The sequence below is a fragment of the Enhydra lutris genome, unplaced genomic scaffold (assembly GCF_002288905.1).
Source record: "Enhydra lutris kenyoni isolate GAN:26980312 unplaced genomic scaffold, ASM228890v2 scaffoldscaffold45, whole genome shotgun sequence".
NCBI classification, from domain to species: domain Eukaryota; kingdom Metazoa; phylum Chordata; class Mammalia; order Carnivora; family Mustelidae; genus Enhydra; species Enhydra lutris.
In genome coordinates, this window is record NW_019154129.1 from 6,125,667 (window position 1) to 6,152,461 (window position 26,795).

The following is a 26,795-nucleotide window of genomic DNA, read 5'->3' on the forward strand; positions in this document are numbered from 1 at the left end:
ATGCTCCCTGCCCAGCGGGGAGACTGCTTCTCCCTCTGCCGCTCCCCTTGCTTGTGCTCTCTCTCTATCTTCTGACAAATAAATACAACACTTAAAAATTTAAAATTTTAAATTAAACTAAAAATTTAATCTAAAAAGACAGAAGTCTGCGACCTGAAACGTTAAGATGTTCCAAAGTGAGCTACACATCATCGGCCGTTAAGGCAGGTCTAAGGCTGGTCGGCTCCCGGCTCCCGAGTATTGCTTCTTGAAAGGTGGACTTTGGTATCTAGACCCAGTCACCTTTTTTCCCGAGACTCTGTCCTCAGGGCACAGTCCCAGCAGGGGAATGGCAAAATCAAGTGGGATAAACATTTCTGAGGCTCCGGACTCTGTATCACACTGTCTTCCCGGAGGGCTGTCAACACTACAGGCCAGCAGCGAGGATCGTGAAGATGCCCCTGGCACCTCCTGTGTGCCCGAACATACTACACAACTGGGACCCGCCGCGAGCAAGCACTCCCCCAAGGTGCTAACCGGGCGCTCTCCTTTCATCCAGTTCTAAATCGTGGCAAAATGCAGTGTCCGGAAGCACTGTGCACTTGCTCAGTTGCTAGTGAGGTGTAACGTTTGTCCCTATTGTTTGTGATTCTGTTTGAATTATGTTTTCATCCCACTTCCCTACAGGTGTCAGAGGTCACATAAGAAGTGAAAACCTCTTTCTATAATAAAGATATTACCCCCTTTGAAGAAAAACAAAAACAAAATGCAAAGCAAACACTGGTAAGTATTGAGGCGGGAGGGACTAGATTTTCCTCGGTCATCGGAGGGGCTTTAATTGCCAGCGAAGAGAGACTAAACCCAGCTCTAGGCCAACAGAGCACTTCAGAGACCATCAGAGCACTGCCGTGGCCAGAGCCGTCGCATCCACAGCGGGTGTCTCCTGGCCGGGCCGCCTGTCCCTCACGAACCTGGCGGTGCTGTTAGCTGCTCAGGCTCTGGCCCCTCCAGGCTCCTAGACCTTTCGTGTGAACGTTAGCTCAGAATCAAAATGAAAGGATTACTCAGTAGGCCATGTCATCATTCCTCTGCTCCTCCCCAAGACGCTCTGCAGAATGTTCAATCGAGATTCCCCCTTACGCCAGGGAGAGGCTGCCCATAATCTGCAGAAGGCCCAGTGGCCCTGAAGGGCCCGGGGCCCTGTAGAGGTGCCCCTGCACTGTTTTGTGTGTCACACATCACAATGCCCGCGGCGGCTACCCTGGCTCGCAAGCTGGCCTCCCCCTCAGGCCTCCCTCAGTGGCATAGTCTGGTAGGAAGAGAAATGACTGTGTCTGAGGCCACAACACACAGCGAATAGACTCAGAGACGTGCTCACCCACAGACACACAGAATGTGGAGGCTGCCTGTGTCCACTCGACTAGGCCATGGTAGCAAGATGTCTGACCAAACGTCCTTCTAGTCATTTCTGTGAAGGTACGTTTACATGAGATGAACACTCCAGTCACTAGACTTTGAGTAGATCAGATCATTCTCCCCAGTTCAGCTGGGCCTCATGCAATCAGTTAAAGGTCGTAAAAGGAAAAGACCGAGGTCCCCCAAAGAAGAAATTCTGCCAGCAGCCGGCCTCCTCCCTGGGTCTCCAGGCTGCTGGTCTGCCCTACAGATTCCAGACCCATCAAGCTTCCACAATCACGTGAGCCAATTCCTTAAAACAAATCTAGACAGACAGGTACGGATGGACAGACAGTAGTTCTGTCCTTTATCTATAGGAGATACACTCCAAGACCCCCAGGGGATTCCTGAAATCCTAAAACTGCACCAAGTACTGAACCCTGTACATACGCTGTGTTTTCCTATCCACACACACCTCTGATAACCTTTAATTTCTAAATTAGGCACCTTAAAGATTAACAGCAATAATAATAAAATAGAAGGGGAACTTGGGTGGTGCAGTTGGTTAAATGCCCGACTCTTGATTTCAATTTGAGTCATGTTCTCAGGGTTGTGGGATCAAGCCCCGCCTCAGGTGCCCCACACAGCGTGGAGTCTGCTTAAGACTGTCTCTGCCCTGGAGTGCCTAGGTGGCTCAGTCATCTGAGCAGCTGCCTTCAGCTCAGGTCATGATCCCAGGGCCCTGGGATCGAGCCCCGCATCGGGCTCCCTGCTCCATGGGGAAACTACTCCTCCCTCTCTCTCTGCCTGCTGCTCTGCCTGCTTGTAGTCTCTCTCTGTCAAATAAATAAATAAAGTCTTTAAAAAAAAAAAAAACTCTCTCTGCCCCTCCCATTCATGTTCTCTCTCTCTCTCAAACAAAATAAGTAAAATAAAATAAACTTTTAAAAAATAAATAAAATAAAATAGAACAATTACAACTATAATCTGCAATAAAAGGTTATGTGAATGTGGCCTCTCTCTCTCTCAAAACATCACACTGTACTGGAGTCACCCTTCTTGTGATGGCGTGAGATGACAAATTGCCTATCAGATGATGAGACAGGGAAACTGAAGGACTCCATAAAAATCTGCTTTGGGGGGCGCCTGGGAGGCTCCGTCAGTTAAGAGTCTGCCTTCAGCTCAGGTCATGATCCTGGGTCCTGGGTTCTCTGCTCAGCCGGGAATCTGCTTCTCTCTCTGCCTTTCTGTGCGCTCTCTCTCTCTTTCTTTCAAATAAATAAGTCTTCTTTTTTAAAAAATCTGCTTTTTGCTCTTATTCTTGCTTGGACCTGGGTCTCCACTTTACGCACGCCTCCCAACGCAACAGCACACGTCTTCCTTGTAGGAGACAAGGAGTTAATGATTTCTTGAGTGCAGATAACATCTAAGGAAGGACCTGGTGAGGATGACCGGAGGAAGTCATCATCTGTGTAATCCACACCACGGCGCTAGACGTCCTGATGCCGAGTCCCCCTGGCTCCCGGGAATAACACCTGGGTCCTCATCTTTGTTCTCACTGGCTCCTGGATGCCTGAGAGATGGCAGACACCAGACCACCGTCCTCAGTAAAAACCCCCAGACCCTTTCTGGGTCTCACACTCTGTACCTGCACACTCTATGCCTTCACTGAACTCTGCTTTCACGTCCTGCTGGCTCGTGCTGGGTTTCTAACCTGCATGCAGCTGGGGACCCCCTTGGCTGGTCCTGTGGGAACCCTCTGGGTCCTCGGACCCCGCCTGCTGGCATCAGTGGGACAAAGTGGGGTGAATGACATGGGCCAGGCTACCACCGACCTTGTGATGATCCACGAGGAGAAGCAGCACCTGCTCAGGACCATGGTCGGCCATGGTTAACTGAAACCACGGAAAGGGAACCATGGCAAGTGGACCCATGGATAAGGGGTGGGGGGGGAGTCCCCCCTGTTGGTTCTGCTTCTCTGGAGGCCCTGACTCACACGGCAGGTCGCGACACGCGGGTCCCAGTAGAAAACAATCACCCCGTGAGCCAGAGCCAACGCTTCAGGGGAAGCAACACTGACCAACATGTCAGGAGTAGGAAAAAGCCTTGTGCGTGAAAACATTCACTTCAGAATGGCTGATAACAAAAAACCAAAAATGAGAACAACAGCAAAGGCCAACAAGCTACATACTGAACATGGGGTGGGGGGGCGCGGTCAGCAAAGCGTGACGTGTTGATCTGTCCACCAACCAACAGTCCCCATTATGTAGAAACACAGCAACTCTCTAACAGCAGAAGCCCGGGAGCACAGCACAAGCTACCCGCAATCCCTGCTTCGCCCCCTGCTCGGACAAATCTCCGCTCTCTGAGGAATCCCCTTCTTCCATCCATAAAGACGGGGTGCTCATTGACCCCCCAGGCCAGTTCCCGCTGTCGCCACAGGTATGTGCAGCACCTCCCACAGAAGATCAATGAGCTCACGCTGCCAATACGGGTACCCGTGTGAATGAGGACGACAGCAGGAATCAGAAACAGGCATCGCAAAAAAAAAAGAAAGAAAGAAAGAAACAGGCATCGCTTCATGAAGAAGAAGAAGACTTCTATGAGAACACACGGGACATCAGAAGCTTAGGGCCAGAGACACCGGGCCCTGCATCCTGCCTCAGGGTCTCCGGCTGGGTCTGTCTGACGCAGGCCTGATGCCTGCCTGACGCCGGCCGTGACAGATGGCACCGGGCACCGCAAGGCCCAGGCAAAGAGGCAGCCGCTCACGTGGCATTCCGAGTAAGAGAAGCACAGGAGTTTTTACAGAGCAGCAAGAGCGGCAGCACCAACCTGTGTTCTTTCGTGCTGCCAAAGGCCCACCGGCGGCATGCCAGCAACTCAACCACGACTCCGGAAAGCAGGTGCTGTTTTTCTCCCAGGTCTCCGATGAGGTTCTGGGAGTAAGCTTGTCCAACCTAAGCCACAGAGCTAGGCAGCAAGAACCCAGGCTGTCTTGATTCCAAGACCCACACTCTAAACTATGCTCTTCTGCCTTAGGCCTTCTCGCGCATCAAGGCCCTTCCATGAACACCATCCACTGCGCCACCAGGGTTAAAGCAGCAAACGCAGGCGAGTTCCTGCTGTGCACACCCAGGATGATAAACAGAAAGTGCCAGGGGGCCGCTGTTCTCTAGAATAACCCTGCCTCTCGCCAGAGCTTCCTGTGCTAGGAGCAGTGGAGATACAAGGAATATCCAAGCAGCAAAAACAAAGAAACACAGAAAGCAGGAATTTCAAGGCACATATCTTGGCACCAACTTCATACTCGGTACCCTCCAACAGACGCCCTTCCCTCCTGCTTATTCTCGGAGGGGCAGTATAAGCTCAGGCTCCTTCCGCCTCAGTCACGATCAGAAAAGCGAGCGACGCCCGACACACACATGAACCGTGGGCTCGGACTTCACCCGCTGCTGCGGAAATATAAAGCCATTCACGCGCCAGCCTTCATTAGAAGCTCAAGCGACACTCACTTCTCGGGTGAGCCCGAGTGACCCAGGCACTTCCTGCCCGACACGTTCCCATACACATCATCCTCATTGTCATCCACATCTTCATCGTCGATGCTTTTCACGTCGAGCTTCTGGTACCCACACTCCCCGTTCAGGGACAGAGAGTCGATTTTCCACGAGCTGCTGCTCTGACTTCCGTTGGAATTCGGCCCGAAGGGGCTTTCGAACGCCGACATGATATTGACGGAGGAGCGGTCGGAGTTCTCCTCTGAGCTCTCCCCGGCCCCGGGGATCTTTCTAAAAACATCGCCAGAGTTCTGCTCCTCTTCCTCATCGTCAAAAGAGATAATGTTGGTCACCTTCTTCTTCTTCTTCCGCTCCTTTCTACATTTGGCATCTGGCAAAAGAAGATATGGTATAAGAAGAGCAGACGAAGCCATGATTGAGCCATTTTTGCTTCTAGATTGTGGAAAATCCTCTACTACTCTCCTGAAAAATAAATGAGATAATTTCAGATTTTTTTTTTTTAATTCTTAGGGAAAAACACACACACACACACACACACACACACACAACCTGTCTACAGGACACTGAGCAAAATGGATGTGGGACTCTGCTTCTGATTTAAACCAACGTGCCACAGAGCATACATAACAATCGTCCCTTGCAAGCACTTTGATTCAGAGGGAGTTCCCATTCCGGAAGTGACTTTCACTTGGGAAAATACCCTCCTGGCTGATGGATGGAGCCAACAACAGCGTTTGGGGTGGCGGCCAACAGCTCAGCAGGCACAGTCCATCCTTGCGTGCAAAGGGACGCCGCTGCTGCTCCCACTGAGGGTAGCACCTCCTTCTCCAGTCTGGGCTGTGGGCTGGCTCAGTGCTCGGGTTTCGCCAATAGCTCGCAGCAGAGTTCACGGGGAGCTCACGAGCCCGGGCACGAGGAGGGGATGAACCCCCGGAATGCGGCCCTGAAACTCCCTAGGAAGGAAGCCAGTCTAGCCTGTTGGAGCACAAGAGGTCAGGTACAGACAAACAGATGTCCGGCCGACAGTGAGCACTACGATCCAGCCATGGAACCGGGACCATCTTGGACCTTCCGCCTCAGCCACCAGCTCAGGGCAGCCCCACGAGGGATTCCAGGGGAATCAGTGAGCCATCTTGCTAACCCAGAGACTGATGAAAAAAATAATAATATATCGTGGCTGTTTCAAGCCACTACATTTTGGAGCTGTTACACAATAAAGACTAAACTGAAACCGAAATCAACGGTGCTCTGGTGACCAGTACTTATAGAAGTCAGTTCACCCATCGCAATCGTCCAACTTGGCCATGAGATACTTTGAGCTGATTCCAGACATTCCATTCCATCGAAGCCAAGCTGTGACACGGTGAGGCTTCGCCTGCGTATCAGACTCTGAGACAGTGTCAAAAGCGGTGAAAAGGACACTCCTTGGGTATACAAATTCCAACATCTTTGTCACACCAAAGCCCTCACAGTCCTCTTTCCTGTGTCCTTTGCCTGGCGTCTCTACTGGAGGAGGAGAGGACAAGATGGATAAAGACCCCACAAGACTCTGAGTTTTCACCATCACTAATAATTCCAAGGAGACAACCATGATGACTGCCTTGTTAAAGAGATCTGCGAATACTAGCACTACGTACTTAAACCCAAAATCTCCACTTTTGCTATAGCAACATTCTGGATCTCCCAGAAGGCTCAAGGCATATCACAAAGTTGTCACAAAATGGATCTTAACTAAATCAACTTTCTTTGGCGTCCCCAGCCTAGAGTCGAAGCTGACAACTCCTCCCTTCCCCTTGGCCTCCACTGAAATGTCACCCCCCCCCACAGTGCACGATCTCCACAGCACCCCGTGCTTGGCGTGCATCTCATTTATCAGAAGGATAATTACTTATTTGTATAATCTGTCATTAAATATCTATCGTCCCCCAACCCAGAAGAGCCTGCAGGCTAAACGCTAGAGATCTTCCTAGTTCACTGCCCAGCACACAGACTGCAGTCAACGAACACATGAATGAATGGAGGAAGGAACAAATGAACGGAGATCAGGCTCATGGGGCTTCATGTGACCAAGAAACCGTCACGGTCATTTTGCTGTCGGTGAGCTGAATGTGCTCCCAGCCCTATCGTCTTCACATCTCAGCAAGGCTCTCAGTCCCTTTCGGAGTGAGTGAGGAGAAGAAAAATAAACACAAGTGCAAACTGAAAACCCAAGGGCATGAGCCTTCCCTTGGTGCTTTCAGCCCACGAGGTGTGTCCCGCTCGGCCACGGCCTGCCATCCTTCGACCCGACCCCTTGGTTCAAACTCCCACACCTGTTCCCGCTCACCGGCGCTGACGTGCTTGGACACGACGGGCAGGGGGTCAGTGTCCTGCTCGGGTTTGATGAGGATGGAGACAGCAGACGACGCTGTGATCTCCCTGAGGAGGCTGCTCACCCCCTGCGTGGACTCCTTCAGCAAGGATGTCACGTTCTGCGTGGACTCCTTTAAGAGGTCTGACACGGTAGGAGCAAACTTACTCTGTCCGTTCAAATCCTTGTTGTCGATGTTGATGGCAAAGAGGATGGAGTTCAGACCTGCCCAGAAGAGGGAAAAGTCTGGAGTGTCGGCCACGGGGAGTCACACCTCCAACACGGTAAGTGAGCGGCAAACGATACAATACACGAGAGGGGACGCCCTGATCTGAAGCCCTGATTTAAAAACCTCCCCAAGAGGCGCCAGGGTGGCTCAGACAGCTAAGTGTCTGCCTTCAGCTCAGGTCATGATCCCAGGGTCCTGGGATTGAGCCCCGCATCGGGCTCTCTGCTCAGCGGGGAGCCTGCTCCTCCCTCTCCCACTCCCCCTGCTTGTGCTCCCTCTCTCGCTGTGTCTCTCTCTGTCAAATAAATTTTAAAAATCTTTAAAAAATAAAAATAAATTAAAAAAAAAAAAACACCTCCCACAAAATGGGGTCAGGAGACACCAGCTATCACAGCAGGTGAGTCTTTCCCAATTCTCTCCCTCTCGGTCAAAGACAAATAAGAAGTCAACCCCAGGGAGGTTAAGACATAAGTTCTGGGCTCAGACGGCCTGGGTGGGATCCCCGCACTGCCGCTTTCTAGGAGAACTGGGTCAAGTCACGTACAACCTTAGCTTTAGTTTTCTTACCTGTAAAATGGGGACAAGAGTGTCTCTTACACAGGGTATTAAAGACAATCACTCACCAAAACACTCAGCTCAGTAAGCACTCAAACGTGGGCACCAATATCATTACTATTATTACTTCGGGCAAAACCCTGCACTGGCCTACCCAGGACATCACTATCAAAGCCTCACTTCTCCTCAGTGGACAAGACGAACGTAACTCTCGATATGTGGGACTTAGTGTAAACCTCCAGGGAAGGGCTTTTTCTTTCTTTTGTGAAAGAAAGAAGCGAGGTACCCACTTCTGTTGGGCTCACCCTTTGAGTGAGAGGCAAACGATAAACCACCGAACGATTCAGTGACTAACATCCATCCAGGGGCTTCCACACTGACAAACCGTGGACGTGACTCTTCACCACACCTGATTCTCTTATAGCCCTATAAAAGTGAGTCCCATGCTAACAGGGTCACCACTCGGCAGAGGAGGGAAATAAGGGTGACAGAGTTCACAGGACCTGCCCCCAGGTCACCAACCAGGAAAGGGTAGAGCCAGGCTTCAAAGCCAGGCCTCCCGCTTCCAATTCCCCAGGTCTTGCAAAGCCACAGCCAAAACCCCCAACCCTATGCTTTCCCTGCCAGGATATCCAGTTCAAGATAAGTGGACTCAGTGACCCACGCCACTAAAAAAAGGACAGTGACAAGTGACTCACTGAGTCGGGGAGCAACAGGGAAAATCACAGCCTCTCCTGGAGCTAAAAATTCCCTCCCAGGCAGCCGACTCTGCTCTCCAAGCTTCAAGGACCCGTCACTCCTGGCCTGCACCAGGCTTACCAGCTGCCATGGTAGGAAGCATGCTAGACCTTTCTTCATCCATCACAAAGGACCAGTCTTCATAAAAAGCACTGCAAATTGAAAGAGAAAGGGGGAAGTTCTGAGCAGCGGTTCTCAGCATCCATCAGCCAGACAGCTCCCTCTCACGGCTCCCTGGAAAAGCCATGCCTAGTCAGCCAGATGGAGATCCAAGGTCTCTGCCCAGAGGAAGCTTCCGGTAATAAACAAAGGATTGAAAGTACATATCCTACAACCTCCTCATTGGTCCCGAGCTTGAGTGAACTGAAACAGGCATGAAATGTAAATGCAGTTATTGACGAAGCAGCAAAGGAGAAGAGAGGTGGCATCCAGTCTAGCAAGGTCTCTAAGACACAGGCAGGAAATCTGAGCTGACCCCTGGGAGCCATGCCTGGGCTACCACAAGAGACAATCTCAGAAACAACGACAGAGCTCCATGGCTCCATCAGCTGGAGCATTTGTGTGTAACACTTGCTTGGGCTGCAGACCTAAAGCCCAAGTTACCCCTGGAAAGGGCTGGGGAGCTAAAAGGGGCCCATGAATCTCAAGGGCAGTAGAAGGAAAGGGGTCAGCAAGGACTACAGGGCTTGTCCAAGCTCGCCGGCAATGATGGTCCGGCCAGGGCTCTGAGACAGGGGCCCCCGGCCGGTTCCCCAGTTCTGTATCCGACACCTGCTAAGCAGTAGCAAGCAAGCATCTTCAACCCCTGACTTCCCTACCAGGTCAAAGAACTCTCAATGCAGTCAAAGCTCACATGGCTAGAGCACAGTGAGTGGTCAGGGACCTGCAGTGCAGCAGGGGACGGGACGCATTCGTTGCAGAAGTGACTGAGAGCACTGACAGAACAGGAACGCCCCACTTCCAATGCACTCACCCAGCAGAGCGTCGGCCCGAGTGCAGACTACACATTAAAGCTGGCACTGCCACTGCCATTCCAATTCCCAAGACTGGGATGCTTTCAGAATCGGAGCCCATTTCCATGCATGTGAATGAATCTGGTTTTCCCACATCTTGGTAGGTAAGTGGCTAGTGATCTGGGTGAGTTCTACTGTGATAATATCTGGATTCACTTTGATGGCTCGTTGTTCTAGTCGACCTTGGTGTTGAGTTGTACATCCCTGAACTACTTGCAAATGATCTACTGGAAAGAGCTTCATGAAAATTCACTGTAGGGGCGCCTGGGTGACTCAGTCAGTTAAGTGTCTGCCTTCAGCTCGGGTCATGATCCCGGGGTCCCAGGATCAAGCCCCACATTGGGCTCCTTGCTCAGCAGAGAGTCTGCTTTTCCCTCTCCCTATGACGCTCTCCCTGCTTGTGCTCACTGTCTCCCCCTCCCTCTCTCTCTCTCTCTGTCAAATAAATAGAATCTTTAAAAGAAACAAGGAAAGAAAAAAAATTCATTGTAAGATTCAGGAGAATGTTCTCGTCAACTAAAACTGCCTAAGGCCCGGGGGGTGCACCCAGACATCCAAATAGCACAGGGGTGCAGTGAGCACAGCAGTCCCGGCCCCCATGCCTTCCATGTCAGACCCAGAGTCCAAGCACGCAGCCGGACAGGGCACCACAGGTACCATCAATGGGAGAACTTCAGGAGTCCTCATGCACAATCCAGAACACCTAACAAGCTGCTGGTAGCCAGGTGACCACGAGCAGCACAAAAAACAGAAGAGGAGACAAACCAGGGGATGCACAACAGCATGTAAAATCATGGGACTGCATCACGGCATGAATGAAATGCCATCTTATTGGACTAAATTAAATTAATTCGCTGAAATTAAATCCTCACTGTTGAGGATCTGGGCACTGCTAATGTGTAAGCTACTCAAGGAACCAGCACAGGACTGATCACTGTCCCTTTGCACCGTCGGCGGACACAAAGCGACACGTCTAGTCCACTACTCTCGAGCAGTAAGTAATAGCCACTGACAGAGACAGAGTCACTGCTAACATCACGAATACAGGAAAATGACAGCACTGTCACATGTTTCTGAAAGGAACGTGGCTGACAGTACCACGGCTGATGCATAATCAGTGCCCTTCCCCCACGGCTAGGCGACAGCCACACACCCCCACCTTGCGGAGCTGGGCTGTGGCCATGTGACTCGCAGCCAGTGAAATGTGGGTGGAAGTGAAGGATCTCCCTGTGCAGAAGCTTCAAAAGCCAGTGCTCAGTTCAACCACGTCCCTCTTCCTACCTTGGCAATCATGACAGCATCTGTCAAGACGGAACCTCTGTCACCCTGGGACCCTGAGACGGGAAAGCCCGACGTATCCGTGATAGACACGTAACAGGAGGAAGAAGAAAAGGTGGCTGTCGCAAGCCACGGAGGGTTTTATGCTGTTTGTTGTAGCAGCATAAACTGACCTCCACTAACGGATAGGGTGAGCTGTCTGTTTACGATCAAGAAAAAAAGGGAAACAAAAAGGGAAACGTCATAAAACTGTTGTTTTTGTTGTTTTTAAATAACAATTGACTTCACTCCCCAGCGCAAAGTTTCCCTATTTCTTTCAGTCAGTTTGGGGCTGAATTAACCTCAAAAACACAGAAGGAATTGTAAAGAACCCAGCACAAAGTTAAGACAGACACAAAACTGAGCTCTAAACACCCAATTTCCACCGAGAAAGAAACTGGGTCTGAAAGGAGGCCAAACTAAAATTGCACCAAATGAGAGCTGGCTGTACCCTGGGACGGCAGTGCTCCCCACAGCCCACACCTCAATCACAAGCACTTATGGAGAACTTGCCGTATGCAGGTGCCACACTGAGCCCTTTATGAGCATTCATTCCCTCGCTCATTCTCGAACCCTCTGTGCCCCCAGCACAGCCGAATATGCTGGGACTGTAAGAGGGGAACCCGCGTGCCCCCGACAAGGAGACTGGGATACAAGCACAGGCGCTCAGACGCTGCGATTCTGGCCCGTCGGCTGCGCCTCCCCCTGGACGCCCACCCCGGTACCTGAGCCTGCCGCGGTCGGCCAGGAGCATGTGCAGGTAGCGCTCCAGCGAGTGCTCGTTGAGGGCACAGCGCAGCCAGGCCCGGCCGCGGCCCACATCCGACGCGATGTGGCGCAGGGAGTAGAAGCGTGGCAGTTCGTGCTTGCTGAGGACTTCCTTCACGTAGAACCAGAACACGGGCTCTGCGGAGAAAGGGACGGGCACGGTGGCTCTTGGCCTGGGATGCACGTCGTTGTAGAGTGACAGTCCCGAGGCATTTTTCAGGAGCGTAAAAAAGTTACTTCTTTAGCACAGAGAAGAAAGATAGAAAGAGTGTAATTTTACATCCGGGTTTGTTTCTTTACTTGTCTAGATCATGAACGTTTCCCCGTAACACTTAAAGATCTTTGAAAACACGGGGGCACCGGGGTGGCTCAGTCTTTTAAGCATCTGCCTTCAGCTCCAGTCATGATCTCAGGGTCCTGGGATCGAGCCCTACGTCAGGCTCCCTGCTCAGCGGGGAATCTGCTTCTCCCTCTCCTCTGCTCCTCCCCTCCACTCGTGCTCCCTCTCTCTCACTCTCGTTTTATCTCAGATAAAAAAAAAATCTTTTGAAAAATTTCTAAAAAAGTAAAGCTGTTTGAAAACATGGCTTTTGATGGCCTCCCAATGAAACACATTTTAACCATTTCTCTACCTCTGGGAACACGATGTATTGCCAACCTTCCCTATGTACTGCTTTGAACCTCCTTGTCCATAACTGTCCTCATTTCTAGTTCCTTAGAAAAGATGTCCATATGCCTGAGAACAGGAACAGATTTAAGCCTTTAAGGGAAAGCTAAAAAAGTTTCTTTTTATCCACAAGGTAGTTTATTGGATCTCCTCCCATCCCACCTTTTTCATCTACACGCACAGAGATCTTCATAATTTTCACTCTAGTATATACCTCATCTTGTGACCTATTTTCTTCACATATGCTCATCGAACCTTTCCCACGCTCCCAACGATCACTGGCAACACCAGCACCACCAGCAAGCCCTGCTACTGTGGGCGGAGCACTAGCCACTATCCTCCCCTGCCCTCAAGACTTGACATCAGACCTCAGTCTTCATAAGCACCAAGGCCAGCCCCCTATCAAAGACCAGGGCCGAGGCCTGGCCAAGGAGGGTGACTGCACCCAGTGACGGGCAGTTAGTAAGCAGCAGGGCAGCATGGGACCTGGGAGCTACCTGACGGCAAAGCACTAACTGGGACAGACTGTGCGGGGACGGAGGGCTCTACCCTCTTCAAGATGATCGTGTTCACAACTGCTCAATATCCCAAGGGAGAGACACTGCTGAGTCTTTGCTGCCAGATGGGGATTCAAATCCAGAAGCTATACAGACTCACAGACCCTTCAACCTTCCTTCTAAAAGAACGGAAACACACACATCTTCATAAATTAGATACCTGGTTAGTAAATTCACTCGAATAAGTCAGTTCAGCTCAGTTAGCATGGACTGCATTCTTAATGGGGGCCACAGACTTGGCAAAGCTGGGGACTACCAGGCAGACAGTGAGGGTCGGTCCATAACAAAGCTTCCAGTGCAGCGGGCTGGGCGAGGGTGAAGAGAGCAATCCAGAGAATGACCCTGGCAGCCGGGCTATGCTCCAGATTCCTCTCCCTCCAAATGAGCCCCGAAGTACAGACCCACCCAGAGATACTGGGATGACTAGAGAAATGGGAAGCAGAGCCTGAGCACGAAGGCCAGGCCATGATGACCGGCCGCCATCAGCTTACTGACGACCGTCTCGCACGAGAGCAGCTATGCTGTTTCCTCTTCTCCCTTCCCTGTTAACAGCAACTGCATGCACGCGTGCGCACGTCTGCGGATCCAGCCAGCCGCTGGGGTGGGTCTGAATCTACACCTCGGGAATGACTGGGAAAGCCAACAAGGCAGCTCACTCAAGACGACCTGTCTCAATCCCGAAATGCCACATGAATCCCCTTCCCAGGCCCAGGAGATCAGCCGAGACCACACAAATGCGGAACGGCCTTTTTTCCACTCAGTGCTTTTCTCAGAAACCAGGACGGGGGCTTTGTTTCAAAACATGCTGAACAACCACCTGTATCTCCATCATGACTCAAAGCAGGTGACTCTCACCTGCATCGGGTCTTTCTGGAGAACCAGGGTGACCTCCCTCTGACCTTGAATGCACACGAAACACTTAACGTGTGTTTTCACCTTTCAATTTCGCCAATTGCTTAGCGCCACAGAATCCCTCTACAGCCTGCCAAAGCGATGCTGGCGATGATAAGAATTATCCCAGCAGGGCTCCACTTCCACTGCCAGCACTAATGGGGTCTATTTCAAGTGCAGCTCACGTGCCACTTAACACTCGCAGTGTCCGTAATTTAATTTGGGGCAATAAACCGATCTCTTACTGCTGTGAAACCGGGGCTCATTCCAGAAGAGGGTGAGGGCTTCTGGTTCTCCGGACGCCCAAACGCCATCTGCCCACACGAACAAGAGCCATGAAGGGGCTGTTGAGGCCAGTCAACTCCGGGGGCACCTGTTCACAGAGGGGGACTAACACCACAGGCCTTCTGGTGAAGTTTCTAACAGGCCTTGGGCCATAACAGATGCCGACATACTCTGGAGGACAAAAACTGGGACTCGACGTGATCCCAGGGTCCTGGGATGGAGTCCCGCATCGGGCTCTCTGCTCAGCAGGGAGCCTGCTTCCCTTCCTCTCTCTCTGCCTGCCTCTCTGCCTACTTGTGATCTCTGTCTGTCAAATAAATAAATAAAATCTTAAAAAAAAAAAAAGAAAAACTGGGACTCGAGTTCTAGTTCAGGCGCTGTGTGCCCTTGGGCAACTTATTTTGTCCTTCATTTTCCTTATCTGTGAAATGGGGGTTGCAGTATCTACCTTTGATGTTTGTGATGAGGGGGAGGAAATGAGAAAACATACGTGGTAAAGTGCTTCGCACTGAGGCAGCACAGCGAGCAAACAGCACCCTTCCCCCTTCTTCCAGTAGCTGCGTCCCTCCTTCCTAGGAGAACCGCGTTCCATCTGGTTCCCAGTGAAGCTGCCTTCAGCACCACCAAACTCTAGGCTGTCACCGGGCCGAGCAGGGGGTGTTGCGGCAACCCGCCTCGCTCACCCTACCCTTCCCCTGACCCTGTTTGTTATTTTGAGTGTCACCGGTTTTTTTCTGCATTAATTTTGACTTTTTAAAAATATTGCATGAAAACGTTAGGTCTCTTGATTGCTGAGTTTCTTGGTGTTCCCATAAATTCCCTGGCTGCGTTGAGAGCCTCACCGGTCTCAGCCTGGTCCCCGCTCCAGACCACAGGGTTCTTCCCGCAACTTCTACCTGAACCACTAAAGGGGAGACCTTGGCTCCCTCGAGAACTGAAGTCAGCAAACAATAGTCTAAGGGCCAAACCTGGCCCACGACTTGTCTTTGTAAGTGAAGTTTTATCGGAAGACTCATGGCCATTTGCAGACACACTGCCTGCGGCTGCTTTCCCACTACAGAGTCGTCGCTGGGAAGCTGCTACAGACACCCATGGCCCACAGAGCCCAAATACTTCCCATCTGATCCCTTAAGGAGGCAGCTTGCCGTCCACTGTTCTAGAAGTAGGAGCTCAGATAAACATGTAAGCCTGGAGCCACTGGGCCCTTTTCCTCCCTTTCCTGTAGAGCACTCCCACCTGGACAGGACACCCACCTGGTCAGAGGCAGGACAGAGACACAGAGACCGATGCAGGGGATGCTGAGCCCCTGAAGCCTGTTCACCCTCCAGTTTTCTTAGTTACTTAAGTTAGGAAATGCTCTTTGTTTTCCAAGTGACTAGCTGTCACCTGCGACCAGAAGCCTGATGCAGTGAGATAGGGTGCATTCTTCTGTCACCTGACAATCATTTCAGAGGAGGGGCAACGCTCCCGGCACTGGGGTGTGCCTACGGGCGTACAAGTGGCAAATGCATCCTCAGGAAGAAATAAAAACAAAACAGCATTGCTCAATGAGAAAACAGAAAACCCAACTACAAGGAACTAGGCTCCTTCCTTGTAAACAAAGAAAGGCTTCTTTTTCTCGTGGACTTAGTCTGCAGGTAGACAGCTGCCTCAAAGGCACTGTCACCGGCAGAATCTCCAACCTCTTGACCTTCACCCCCGTCCCAGAGGACTGCCACCACCCTGGGTATCACAGCCACAATCGGAGAAGAAACAGGACAAGATAAAACCAGCTCTGTTACCCCTTTTTTCAGGCAAGGGTAAGTAATCCCAGAAAACCAAGAGGAATAGAGATAGAGAATGTCAAGAGTGGCTTCATCACTCACGATCCATTACCCAGAGGACATCCGTGGCCCAGAGCAAAATCAAGGTTCTGTTAAGTCAAAGAAGAAACGGGGAAGGGATTTTAAGTAAAAAACTAACAGAATCACCCATACAGGGTATCAGCAATTCCAGGAACAAAAGGCCACCAAGTGGTCCCCTATTCCAGCCTCAGACAAAGGGGAGCACAAGTGCCCCCAAGTCCCAGTCACTTCCAAATCTGGATGAGCCTGACTACGAGACACAAACGGATCAGCAAAGCAGAGAAGGGGCTGTAACCTCGTCCCCTGGCCATCTCCCAACCAGCCACAGGACTGCCTCCCGAAACCAGAAGACAGGAAGTGTGGTTTAAATATCACATAATAAAGACTTGTAAAAAGTCTGTAATCTTGACTTTTTTTTTTTTTTTGCTTTCTAAAACTTGTGGTAAAATAGACATAATAAAATGTACCATGCTAACCATTTTTCAGTGCATAATTCAGTAGCAGTAAGTACATTCATGAGGATGTGCGACCATCACCACCACCCATGTCCAGAACTTCTCCATCATCCCAAACAGAAACTCCATACCCAGGAAATGGTAACTCCCCCATTCTCCCCTCCCCCCTCAACCCCCAGGGGCCTCTATTCCACTTTTCGGTGGTACTAGATGTAAGTCGAATTGTACAACATAGGACCTTTTGTGTCTCACTATTCCCACTTAGCAGAAATGTTTTCAAGGGTCACCCCTGTCTTAGTATTTATCGGTATTTCATTGTTTCTGTGGCTCAATACTGTCCTACTATGTGTATATACCACATTTTGTTCATCCACTCATCTGTCAACAGACATTTGGGTTTTTCTATCTTTTAGCTCTTATGAATAATGCTTCTAGAACATTCATATCCAAGTGTGTTTGACTCCCTGCTTTCAGTTCTTTTAGGTCAGTATTTAGGAGCGGAATTGCTGGATCATACAGGAATTATAGGTTTACCTCTTTGAGGAACCACCAAACTCTTGTCAATGGTGGTTACACCATTTTACATCAATACTTTTTTTTTTGCCTTTATTTCTCTGCAACTAAAATTAACTCTGCTATTAAATTCCCTTTCAGGGGCACCTGGGTGGCTCAGTGGGTTAAAGCCTCTGCCTTCGGCTCAGGTCATGGTCTCGGGGTCCTGGGATCGAGCCCCGCATCGGGTTCTCTCTGCTCGGCGGGGAGCCTGCTTCCCCCTCTCTCTCTGCCTGCCTCTCTACTTGTGATCTCTCTCTCTGTCAAATAAATAAATAAATAAATAAATCTTTTAAAAAAATAAATAAATAAATAAATAAAAATTCCCTTTCAGTTAGGAAAAAAAAAAAACTTTATGCTTGCCAATGAGGCACTTCCAGGTTCATTTTTTAATTGTGGTAAACTTGGCATAACATAAAATCCACCATTTTAAAGTTTACAATTCAGAACTTGGTACATTTTTAAAGAATGAATAAATGCACAATAATCCGAGATACTGGGTGATCTCTGAAGAGTCCAGTCTGTTTAAATCTAAAAACGAAATGTCCCTGCTGACTCCACAGAACAGTGCCAATTATCTTGGTGGAGGTGGGTGGAGAGCAGGAAAACAAACGCAGCTGAGGTAGATCCACCGCCGCTCGCTGCCCGTCGGTGGCCTTCTAACCCCGACCGGCTCTCCACCTCACTCCCTCTGCTCCAGCCTTGCCGATCTCCCTGATGCTGCTCCAACACGCCAAGCACGCTCCGCCTGCCCAGCCCTGAACAGAAACCACACCGGGCAGTGCACTGAAGGAACTGAACATGGGGCGTCTGTTACAAAGACTTAGGAAGAGCTACAAAGCCAAACAGGAGATAATGAGACCACCCAGAGATTACCAGTGTCAGAAAGCCACCCCTCCCTGAAGCCAGAGGAACAGAAGGAAAAGGTGCTGTTCAAGCATGTGAGAGCTCACTGAAAGGGGATTCAATAGCAGAGTTCATTTCAGTTGCAGAGAAATAAAGGCAATTCCAACCCTACTTTAAAAAAAAAAAAAGTATCAATGTAAAATGGTGCGGTCACTGTTGACAACAGTTCAGTGGTTCCTCAAAAAGGTAAACAGAGAATTAGCACAGGATCCAGCAATTCCACTCCTAAATGCAGACCTGACGGGCAACAGCCAGACTGTGGCAGAAGCACCAAGGAGGAGAGTAAAACAAGAAGACTGAGGCCTGACCTGCGGGTCTCACAGGACGTCCACAGACCACAGAGGGAGCACGGCACTGCTAGACATGCCACTGGAGGTGGGAGGAAAGGCTCCAGCCTCCCTCTATCTCCCACCTTCAAAACTCATCACCACCTCCCTCTGGCCAAGCAGGAAGACAGTGGGCAAGGGAGCCTGGGAAACAGTCTGCCGGGAAGGACAGAGAATAAACTTGAGAAAAGAGGCAAGTGACTCTAAGCTTTTCCACCCACTGAACAGAACAGGATTCCTTCCCCAGGTGACCGTATGGCTACTTCCCTCCTTCCCTGAGGTCTCTATTCAAAAGTCCCACAAAGACAATCTCTTACCACTCTGTGCAAAAGAGTGAACCCCCACCCCACTGCTCATCAAAATCTCTCTTCTTCCTGAGCCCCCGGATGCTTCCCAGCCTGCCCTGCAGCAGCGAGATGACTCACGGTCTCCACGCACCCAGGGGCCTTCCGCAGGCCTGCCTCGCTCGTCTCTGTCGTCTGCCTGGCCCCTGTGAGCACCTCAAGTTGGAGTCCTGAGCTCTAACAACTCAGCATAGCACACCTGGCATGCACCCCTGGTCTAAAAGAGTCCACAGCCCGCCTTTATTACAAAGCAGGAACCTTCTCTAGTGCCAAACGAAGGACTTTAGAAGCTTGTGTCTGGTTTCCTTTTAGGGATGTACCCCATCCTCTGCTGACGAGTCATTTTCAGGCTGACGGGAACAAAGCAAAAGACCCATGAATCCAAAAAGCCAGACAATTATGAAAAAAAACTGACAACTTTGAGGCCAAATTTACTAGTTTTAATTTACTAGACCTTAGGATCAAACACCTTTAAAACAGCCAGAGGTCACCCTTGGCCAAGGGGCAACAGGTTGGCTCTATGAGATCCTAAAATGCTGGGACAGTTTCCTGTCACTGGCCCAAGCCCTCGGCCACCCCAGCAGTCAAGGACCCTCCCTAGGGCCCTGCAGACATCCCCATACTCTAGGAACTCAAAGGTTAACACCTGGCCCGAGGGGGATAGCACTGTGGCTCTGGCTCTCTCCCTAAAGCCAGCAGTCCCCAACCGGCTGTTCAACATTCTGATCACCAACCCTGGGCAGAGCTCAGTCTTTTCTTTGGATCTTACACCGACATCCTTCCAAGGTCTCTTGTACCAGGACTAGCTGATTTGCAAGTTCATGAATACGACAGAGAAACACAAAGAGGGAACTGAAAGCCGTACAGGGATGGCAGGGTAGGGGAGCGGACTTCCCCTCACAAGCAAAAGGATGGGCCCGGTCTTCTCCTGGCACATGAAGCTTCCTCCAAAAATACTTTTCTACAGAAATGAAATTGTTACCCAAAGTGACCCAATGAAGCAAAATATAAATTCTGTTTTGAGTTAAATGCAATCAACTGTTTTCAAAAATCCCCACTGAGAATCAAGGAAGTCAGTTTCTCTAATTTTATAGTTGGATGTATATTAATACCACCTGCTCTCAGCTGACTGTAAGAAGACAGACAGACAGCAGAGGGTGGGGTCTGGCTTCCCAGGACCAGAAGCAGCATGTCCTCAAGTCTGGGTCCTGGAGTCATTATTCTGAATGTCCTTTCTGGTGGCCAGGCACCTTGTAATGCACCGGAGCTACAGAGAAGACCAAGAATAGACCCAGGCCTTGACCATCAAGAGAGACAGTCGAGAAAGCAGAAAGTGCCATAAATCAGTTTGATGAGAGAAGGACTCCGGACTATTGAGGAGTGGGGGAGGGTGGGCAGAAAAGAGACACCTAGAGGAGGAGCACAGGACAGCCAAACCAGGTGAGGAGCTTATGAACGACTTTTGGAGGGGCAAATCTGAAATTTCAAGAGACAAGAGATCAAAACCACAATGAGCCACCACTTCATACCCATTTGAATGGCTCGTCTCAAAAAAGAAATACATGAAAACAACAAGTGTTGGCAAGGATGTGGAGAACTGGGGACCCTGTGTGCTGCTGGTGGGGACGGACAATGGCGCAGCCGCCACAGAAAACCGTCTGGCGGGTCTTCAGAAAGTGAAATGTACAACTGCCATCTGATCCAGCAATACCACTTCTGGGCACTTACCCAGAAGAACTGAAAGCAGGGTTTCGAATAGTTATGTGTACACCCGTGTCCATGGCAGTATGACATGACAATATGGCCATGTTCATGGCCAACTAATAAATGGAGGCACCCCAGGTGTCCATCCACAGAGGAGAAAATAAACACAGTGGTGTGTGTACACACGATGGACTACTATTCGGCCTTAAAAAAGAAGGAAACTCTGACATACTACAAATGCATGAACCCTGAAGACATTAGAGTAAAGGAACTAAACCTTAGGTATGTGGCACATAAGTAAGCCTGACTTGTACAACGTACTTAAACAAGACAAACCATGGAGATGGAAAGTAGAATGGCAAGTGCCTAGGGCTGGAGGAGGGGGAGTCAGTGTTTAATGCAGATGGACTTTCAACATGGGGAAATGAAAACATTCTAGAGATGAATGGTGGGGTTAGTCGCCTAATGTGTACACTTAAAATGGTTCAAATGGTCATTTTTATGTTATGTGTACTTTGCCACAATTTTAAAGAGAGAGAACAGACGTTTGAGTAGTTAGTGTATGAGTGAGGGCTGAGGAGGAAGGAGGGCAGCAGAAGGGTAAGAACAAAGAGCACTTCCAGACCTGACAGCTTCAGGATTCTACAAACCAGGCACGCCGTTCAACACTGAGGGCTTAGCCACCTAACCTGGTCCCTGAGCAATGACAAAATAGAGGTACTGAAGACCTTCTCCCCAAGAGCATCTAGCATTAACGCTTTAGTTGCTGACTTATGAAGAGGTCCCAGGAGTTCCCCAGGCAGGGGCTGCAGCCAGAGGGGAACTCAGAGGACTCAGGTCATGATTTATTTATCAACTGGACAGAAGTGTTACAATGTCTTGCCGGCCAGCTGCCTGTTAGCCCTCAGTGTGGGGTACGGTTTAGAGGAAGAGCAGAGACAGACAAAGCTGGTAGGGGACAGACCATGAAAGCCATGTCAAGGAGTGTGTCCCCTGTCCCAACTCTAAAGAGAACCACGACAGAGCTTTAAGTAGGGGGCAGGGAACAGGCTGGTCATTGAAGAACTCCCCACAGGCATAATATGCAGAGTGGGTTGAGGAGGATGGAGACAGAAGGCAAAAGGACAAAACAGGGCAGAGGGGAAGGACAAGGAGGCTGCAAGGAAACCCGAGGGCTGTCCAGGAAAACCAGGTGAAAGAGCCATTCACGAAGCAAGGAACACAGGAGCAAAACGGGGTTGGAGAGGAGGATTCAGTCTTTGTGAGGAGCTTGCGGTGCATCTGGATAGAGACACGTTCAGAGAAAGGGCCCCAGGGAGTGATGTGGGCTGCAGGCAGAACTTCGAGTAATCAACACAGGGAGAGCAATTTTTACCAAAGAACTCAGACAGCAGGTGTGTGTATAGAAGCGAGAGGCAACAAAACAATGTGAAGATGAATGATAGCTCCATTGGGAGGGGGGGCAGGCATAGAAATGATACATAAGAAGGATCAACAAAGTACCAGCAAGTATGTCAGGAGGTTGTGGCCCCCCAGGAGAGGGGGAAACAGTGTTTCAACGTCAGAGGGTCCTTGGTGCCAAGGGCTGCTGAACAGACTTAAATTTTGCAGGACAGAGAGCTCGGTAACAGCAGGTGTGTCTCTGGTCCGTTCTGAACCAGCCTATGACCTTGTAATGGACTGCCCACACATCACCGCATGACGATCCATTAGTTATTAACAAGAACATCCAATTACGAGGTTTTCTCATGAAATGGCACTACTATGGTCTGAATGTGTCCCTCCAAAATTCCTATGCTAAAATCCTAACCCCTAAAGATGATGGTATGAGGAGGTGGGGACTTCCGGAGGACGCTTAGGTCATGAAGGTGGGATCTTCGTGGAATTGCATTAGTGTCCTTCAGAAAGCGGCTGCAGCGGGATCCCTTGTCCCCTTCCACCAGGGAAGGCACTGGTTATGGACCAGGAAAGGGGTCCTCACTCAACCACACTAGCATCTTGACCTTGGACTTCCCAGCCTCCAGAAACCTGATAAATGGCTGCTGTTTATAAGCTCCTAAGTCCATGGCATCATGTTACAGCAGCCCCCAACAGACGAGGACAGGCACTGACTGTAGTGGTTCTTTCTCCTTTCTCCAGCAGGAAGAAAAATCATTCATTTTTCCACACTGCATCCTGTACTGACTGCTTTGGGCATCCAACATCTGCAAAACCCTCCAATTCCAAGCCAAGCCTATGTAGCTTTCCGTCACTTTTAATTCATTTTTAGTAAATTTAAAAATCAATCTCTGCTCTTTTCCCCCAAACTTAATCACTTCCTTCGTAGCACTCTGCAGTGACCCTGGTAGAATTACCTCAGGAACCATGAAATACAATACTGTGCCAACTGAAATCATGAGATATCAATGTACTTCTACTGAAGTACTATGTATTTCCAGACACTATGCTAGGAGTGGGAGAGTCAGGAGAAGTAAAATTGACATGGTGCCCTGCAGTCCCAAAGCTTATCATGGAGGGAGGTAGGCAGGCAACTGACAAGGGAGCATGATGTGATAAGGTAAAGTGGGATCCCCTGTCCTTTGTTCTCGAAGACAGGCAGTAGAAAACTTCTTCTCTAAAGGACCAAATATTAGATACTTCAGACTTTATGAGAAAAATGGTCTCAGTCACAACTGCCTAAAAGCCGCCATGCGTAGTACGTAGATGAATGTGCGTGGCTGTCTTCCAATAAAACTTTATAAAAATAAGTGGCAGGACATGGTGTGCTGACCTCTGCTCTAAGTGATCGTAACCTAAAATACTTGCTGCTGGGCGCCTGGGTGGCTCAGTTGGTTAAGCGACTGCCTTCAGCTCAGGCCATGACCCTGGAATCCCAGGATCGGACTCCCTACTTGGTGGGGAGTCTGCTGCTCTCTCTGACCCTCCCCCCTCTTCTCATGCTCTCTCTTTCTCTCATTCTTTCTCTCAAATAAATAAATAAATAAAATCTTTTTTAAAAAAATACTCGCTGCTTCATTTACTCATGAATTCAAACTGGAGGGTTGGGGGGCAGTGGGTCATGGTCTCCCAGAGAGCCCTCTTTCTGGAAACAACGTGCCATCGTGACTAAAAAAGGAAGAGTTTCTGAGTCACAATCATGGAGACCAAAGTCAAAACCCTGGCTCTGTCACAATTACTAGGTCTGGAGCATTAAGAAAAGTATTTCATTTCTTTGAGCCTTATTTTCTTCATCTGTAAAATGGGGACATTGTCATTCCCGAAGCATAGTCACTTCAGAAATAAAACCGAACAACGAACAAAGGGTCTAACGAAGGCCCTGGCTCACGGGAGCTTCTCAGTGTGAGTCATCAGCAAACAGGGAAGCCAGGCCTGTGGTCAGCCAAATTACCAAAAAGGAGCAGAAAACATCCAAGATTAGCATGCTAGTCATGACTGTCCTCTCATTTCTGGAGCACAGGCCTTTGACTTCTATTAAAGTTGTCTTGCTTTTCTCTATTGTTTAAGTTAGGTTGTTTTAGGAGGCTTGTAAGCAGAGATCCAACTCAAGATGGCTTCCAACATTAGGAAATTTACTATCCCCACACAACATTCAGTCCAGAGCTAGGGCAGGTCTAGCCGTGGTTAATTCAGAAGCTCAGTGCCACTACCAAGGTACTTTCTACCTTTCTGAGCTGCTATCCTTCGTGTACTGGCTTTTGTCCTCAGACCTGTCCTCCTTCACAGTCACAAGATCATTGCCATAGCTCCAAACATCACAGTCACACGCAAACAACCCAGCACCATAAAATAAAATAAAAAAGAAGCAGAATTCTCCCTTCCCTTTGGTCAGAATTTTGTCTCGTGTCTATTCTGAAAGCAACTACTGGCAGGCTGATAATTATTATGGCTAGCCTGATCTGATCTAGACTCACTCCCCCTGGAGCGAGCTTCAAGCCTCAAGCTCTTGGCGACCCAACATCTGAACAAAATCAGAATTCCATTAGCAAGAAAGAAGGGACAGAGCTGCTGGATAAGGAATGACCAATTCCTGCTGTAATTATTCACGCAAACCTACGTAACTCGAAGAGAGAGACGCAGACGGCAGGACCAGACTCTGGAAATGCAGACTCCCATCTGACCACCACCAAATCAATCACCTGCGGAGATAAATCTAGCCACTCGTCCAACTAAGAGGAAAAAGCACCCCAGGACGCAGCAGACTCTCGCTTCTGGCGCTTGAATCCCAGAGGAGACACACTGCATAACCTCATCCCAAGCCTCTCTGGGTCCTGCGTACCCCAGCTGTTGGCACCATCGATTCAAGGGGATCTCAGCTGGGGAGGGACACCACTTCCCAAGCCCACCGACAATGCTGACAAAGCTGAGCTGGTGGCCTGTTTGTAATCACAGCCATGCTACCAACGTTCCCTAACTCAGGGATGTCTGGGTCAAAACACAAAATACCCCAAGTCAAAAACACATAAACCAACCAACAAACAAACATATGAAACCCAAATGCTAAAGCGAAAACAAAGACAAAACAAAAACACCAAACAAACAAGCCAGCTCGGGAATGGAGGATGGATGCAGGCACCGGCTAAAAACCTCCCAGAACTGGAGGGACTCTGCCTGTAAGCTCCGTTGCCCAGGCTACAGTTTATCACGGAAGGAACACCTGCCACCTGATCTCCAGACAAGCCACGGACACGGCCGCACACGCAGGCTGCGGTGCAGCAAGAGGAAAAGGCACGCAGAGTGTGGCCTCGAAGGGCCGCGTTCAGCTTTGGAAGATGACTCCAGATCAGACAACGTCTCCCGCAAAAACAAGGGAAAAAGCTGGGCAGTTATTTAAACGGTTATTAAAATAAAGCTGGGGACTTGGGAGTGCTACAAAGGCAAGTAACAAAGAACCCAGATCCCCAAGAGAAGGCAAGCCCACAGACAGGAGTCCTACATTCGGAGCCTTACTTGGCCCTCGAGGCTTCTTGCAGCTACAGAGTTTGTCTGATGAAAAGTGAAGCAGGGCTTTCAGAATTCCCATGAGGTCTGGAAGGGAAAAAATGTGAGCTCAGAACCAGCAGAGGAGGACGGAAACTGGTTAACAGCTCAGGGATCCAGGGTGTGCTGGATTGAAGCGTCCCCCGAAAATCCATGTCCCTCTGAAACCACAGAGTGCGACTTTATTTGGAAAAAGGCTCTTTGCAGATGTACTTAGTTAAGCTGAGGGACTACTGGAGGAGGGTGGGCCAAAATCCAGCAGGGCTGTTGTTCTTCTGAAAAGAGGACATGAAGACAGAGGCCCAGAGGGAAGAGGCCATGAGAAGACCGAGGCCCAGACTGGAGGGAAGCGGCCACAAGCACGGGGTGCCAAGGACGGCTGACAACCACCGGAAGCTGGGAAGGCTTTCTCCCTCAGAGCATCCAGAAGGAATCAGCTCTGCCAACGCCTAGATTTTGGACTCCTGGCCTCCAGAAATGTGAGAGGATCAATTTCTCCTGCGGTCTTAAGCCACGAAGGTGTGTAAATTTGTCACGGCAGCTCCAAGAAATGAATACACTTGGGAAACCCCAAATCACTACGTCCTGGCAATAAGGCAAAAGCAGAAATACGTCAGCTCTTGCAAATGCTGAAGCCCAGGCGTGAAAGGCTCCATCCTGGATGGGAGTAAACTGATCTTCCTCTACCTCATCTGCCTGAGCGGCAGGAGTGACCCCCCTCTGAAGAAGGATGAATCATCACAAGCTTCACCCATCTCTTCACACACCGTACTCGGTCTCCGCCACCAGGCACATGCCAAAGACAAGGACGGATTCAAAATCAAGACGAAAGCAAAAAACAAACAAAGAAACAAAAACAAGGGACCCCTGGCTATACAGCCAAGGAGGAAGTTAACAGATCCTCTCCCCAGAAAGCGACTATAAAAGTGGACAAAAGTGATAACCATTTCCACGCTCCAGAAACGGACTTCAAAGGCTTATCATCTGAGAGGTGTTTGTACTTGAAAACTGCTAAATTTCACATGAGAACAATGGGAAGAACAACAGCGGGACAAAAATGACAACAGCGCTTGTCTAAGCTGTCAGGGGCAGGAGGGAGAGGTACAGAGCATGGGGGACTAGAGCATGGGGCCCCTCTGCATAGGGCGGTGGGTTCCAACCACAGCGAGCAGGAAACGTGGGCTCAGAGCCACAGATCCTCAAGGTGAACAAAAACTAGCAATTCATATTTCAACAGGAAATATCATAATTTATAAATGTGGACACCATACAAGGGCACCAGTTTCCGAACTCAGCCATGCAGGCAACCCTCACCCCAGATGACCAACCACAGTCCCGCCCCGGCGGGCTCGGTATTATCTACTACAGCGTGATTTCCAACAATCTCGTTTGCTCAGTCATTACTTTGAATTCAGCTCTTCT

At 49.8% G+C, this 26,795-nt stretch overlaps 1 protein-coding gene across 3 annotated transcripts in view; it reads right to left on the minus strand.

Moving 5' to 3' along the window:
- Window positions 1-26,795, minus strand: part of LOC111156281 (sorting nexin 29) — a 475,698-nt gene that overhangs the window by 401,840 nt on the left and 47,063 nt on the right. For all 3 annotated transcript variants that reach the window (XM_022517058.1, XM_022517057.1, XM_022517059.1), the window contains 4 exons: window positions 11,823-12,003; window positions 8,849-8,919; window positions 7,222-7,470; window positions 4,890-5,265 (listed from right to left, as the gene is read on the minus strand). In XM_022517058.1, coding sequence (XP_022372766.1) covers window positions 4,890-5,265; window positions 7,222-7,470; window positions 8,849-8,919; window positions 11,823-12,003 — 877 coding nt within the window. The remainder of the gene's footprint in view (window positions 1-4,889; window positions 5,266-7,221; window positions 7,471-8,848; window positions 8,920-11,822; window positions 12,004-26,795) is intronic.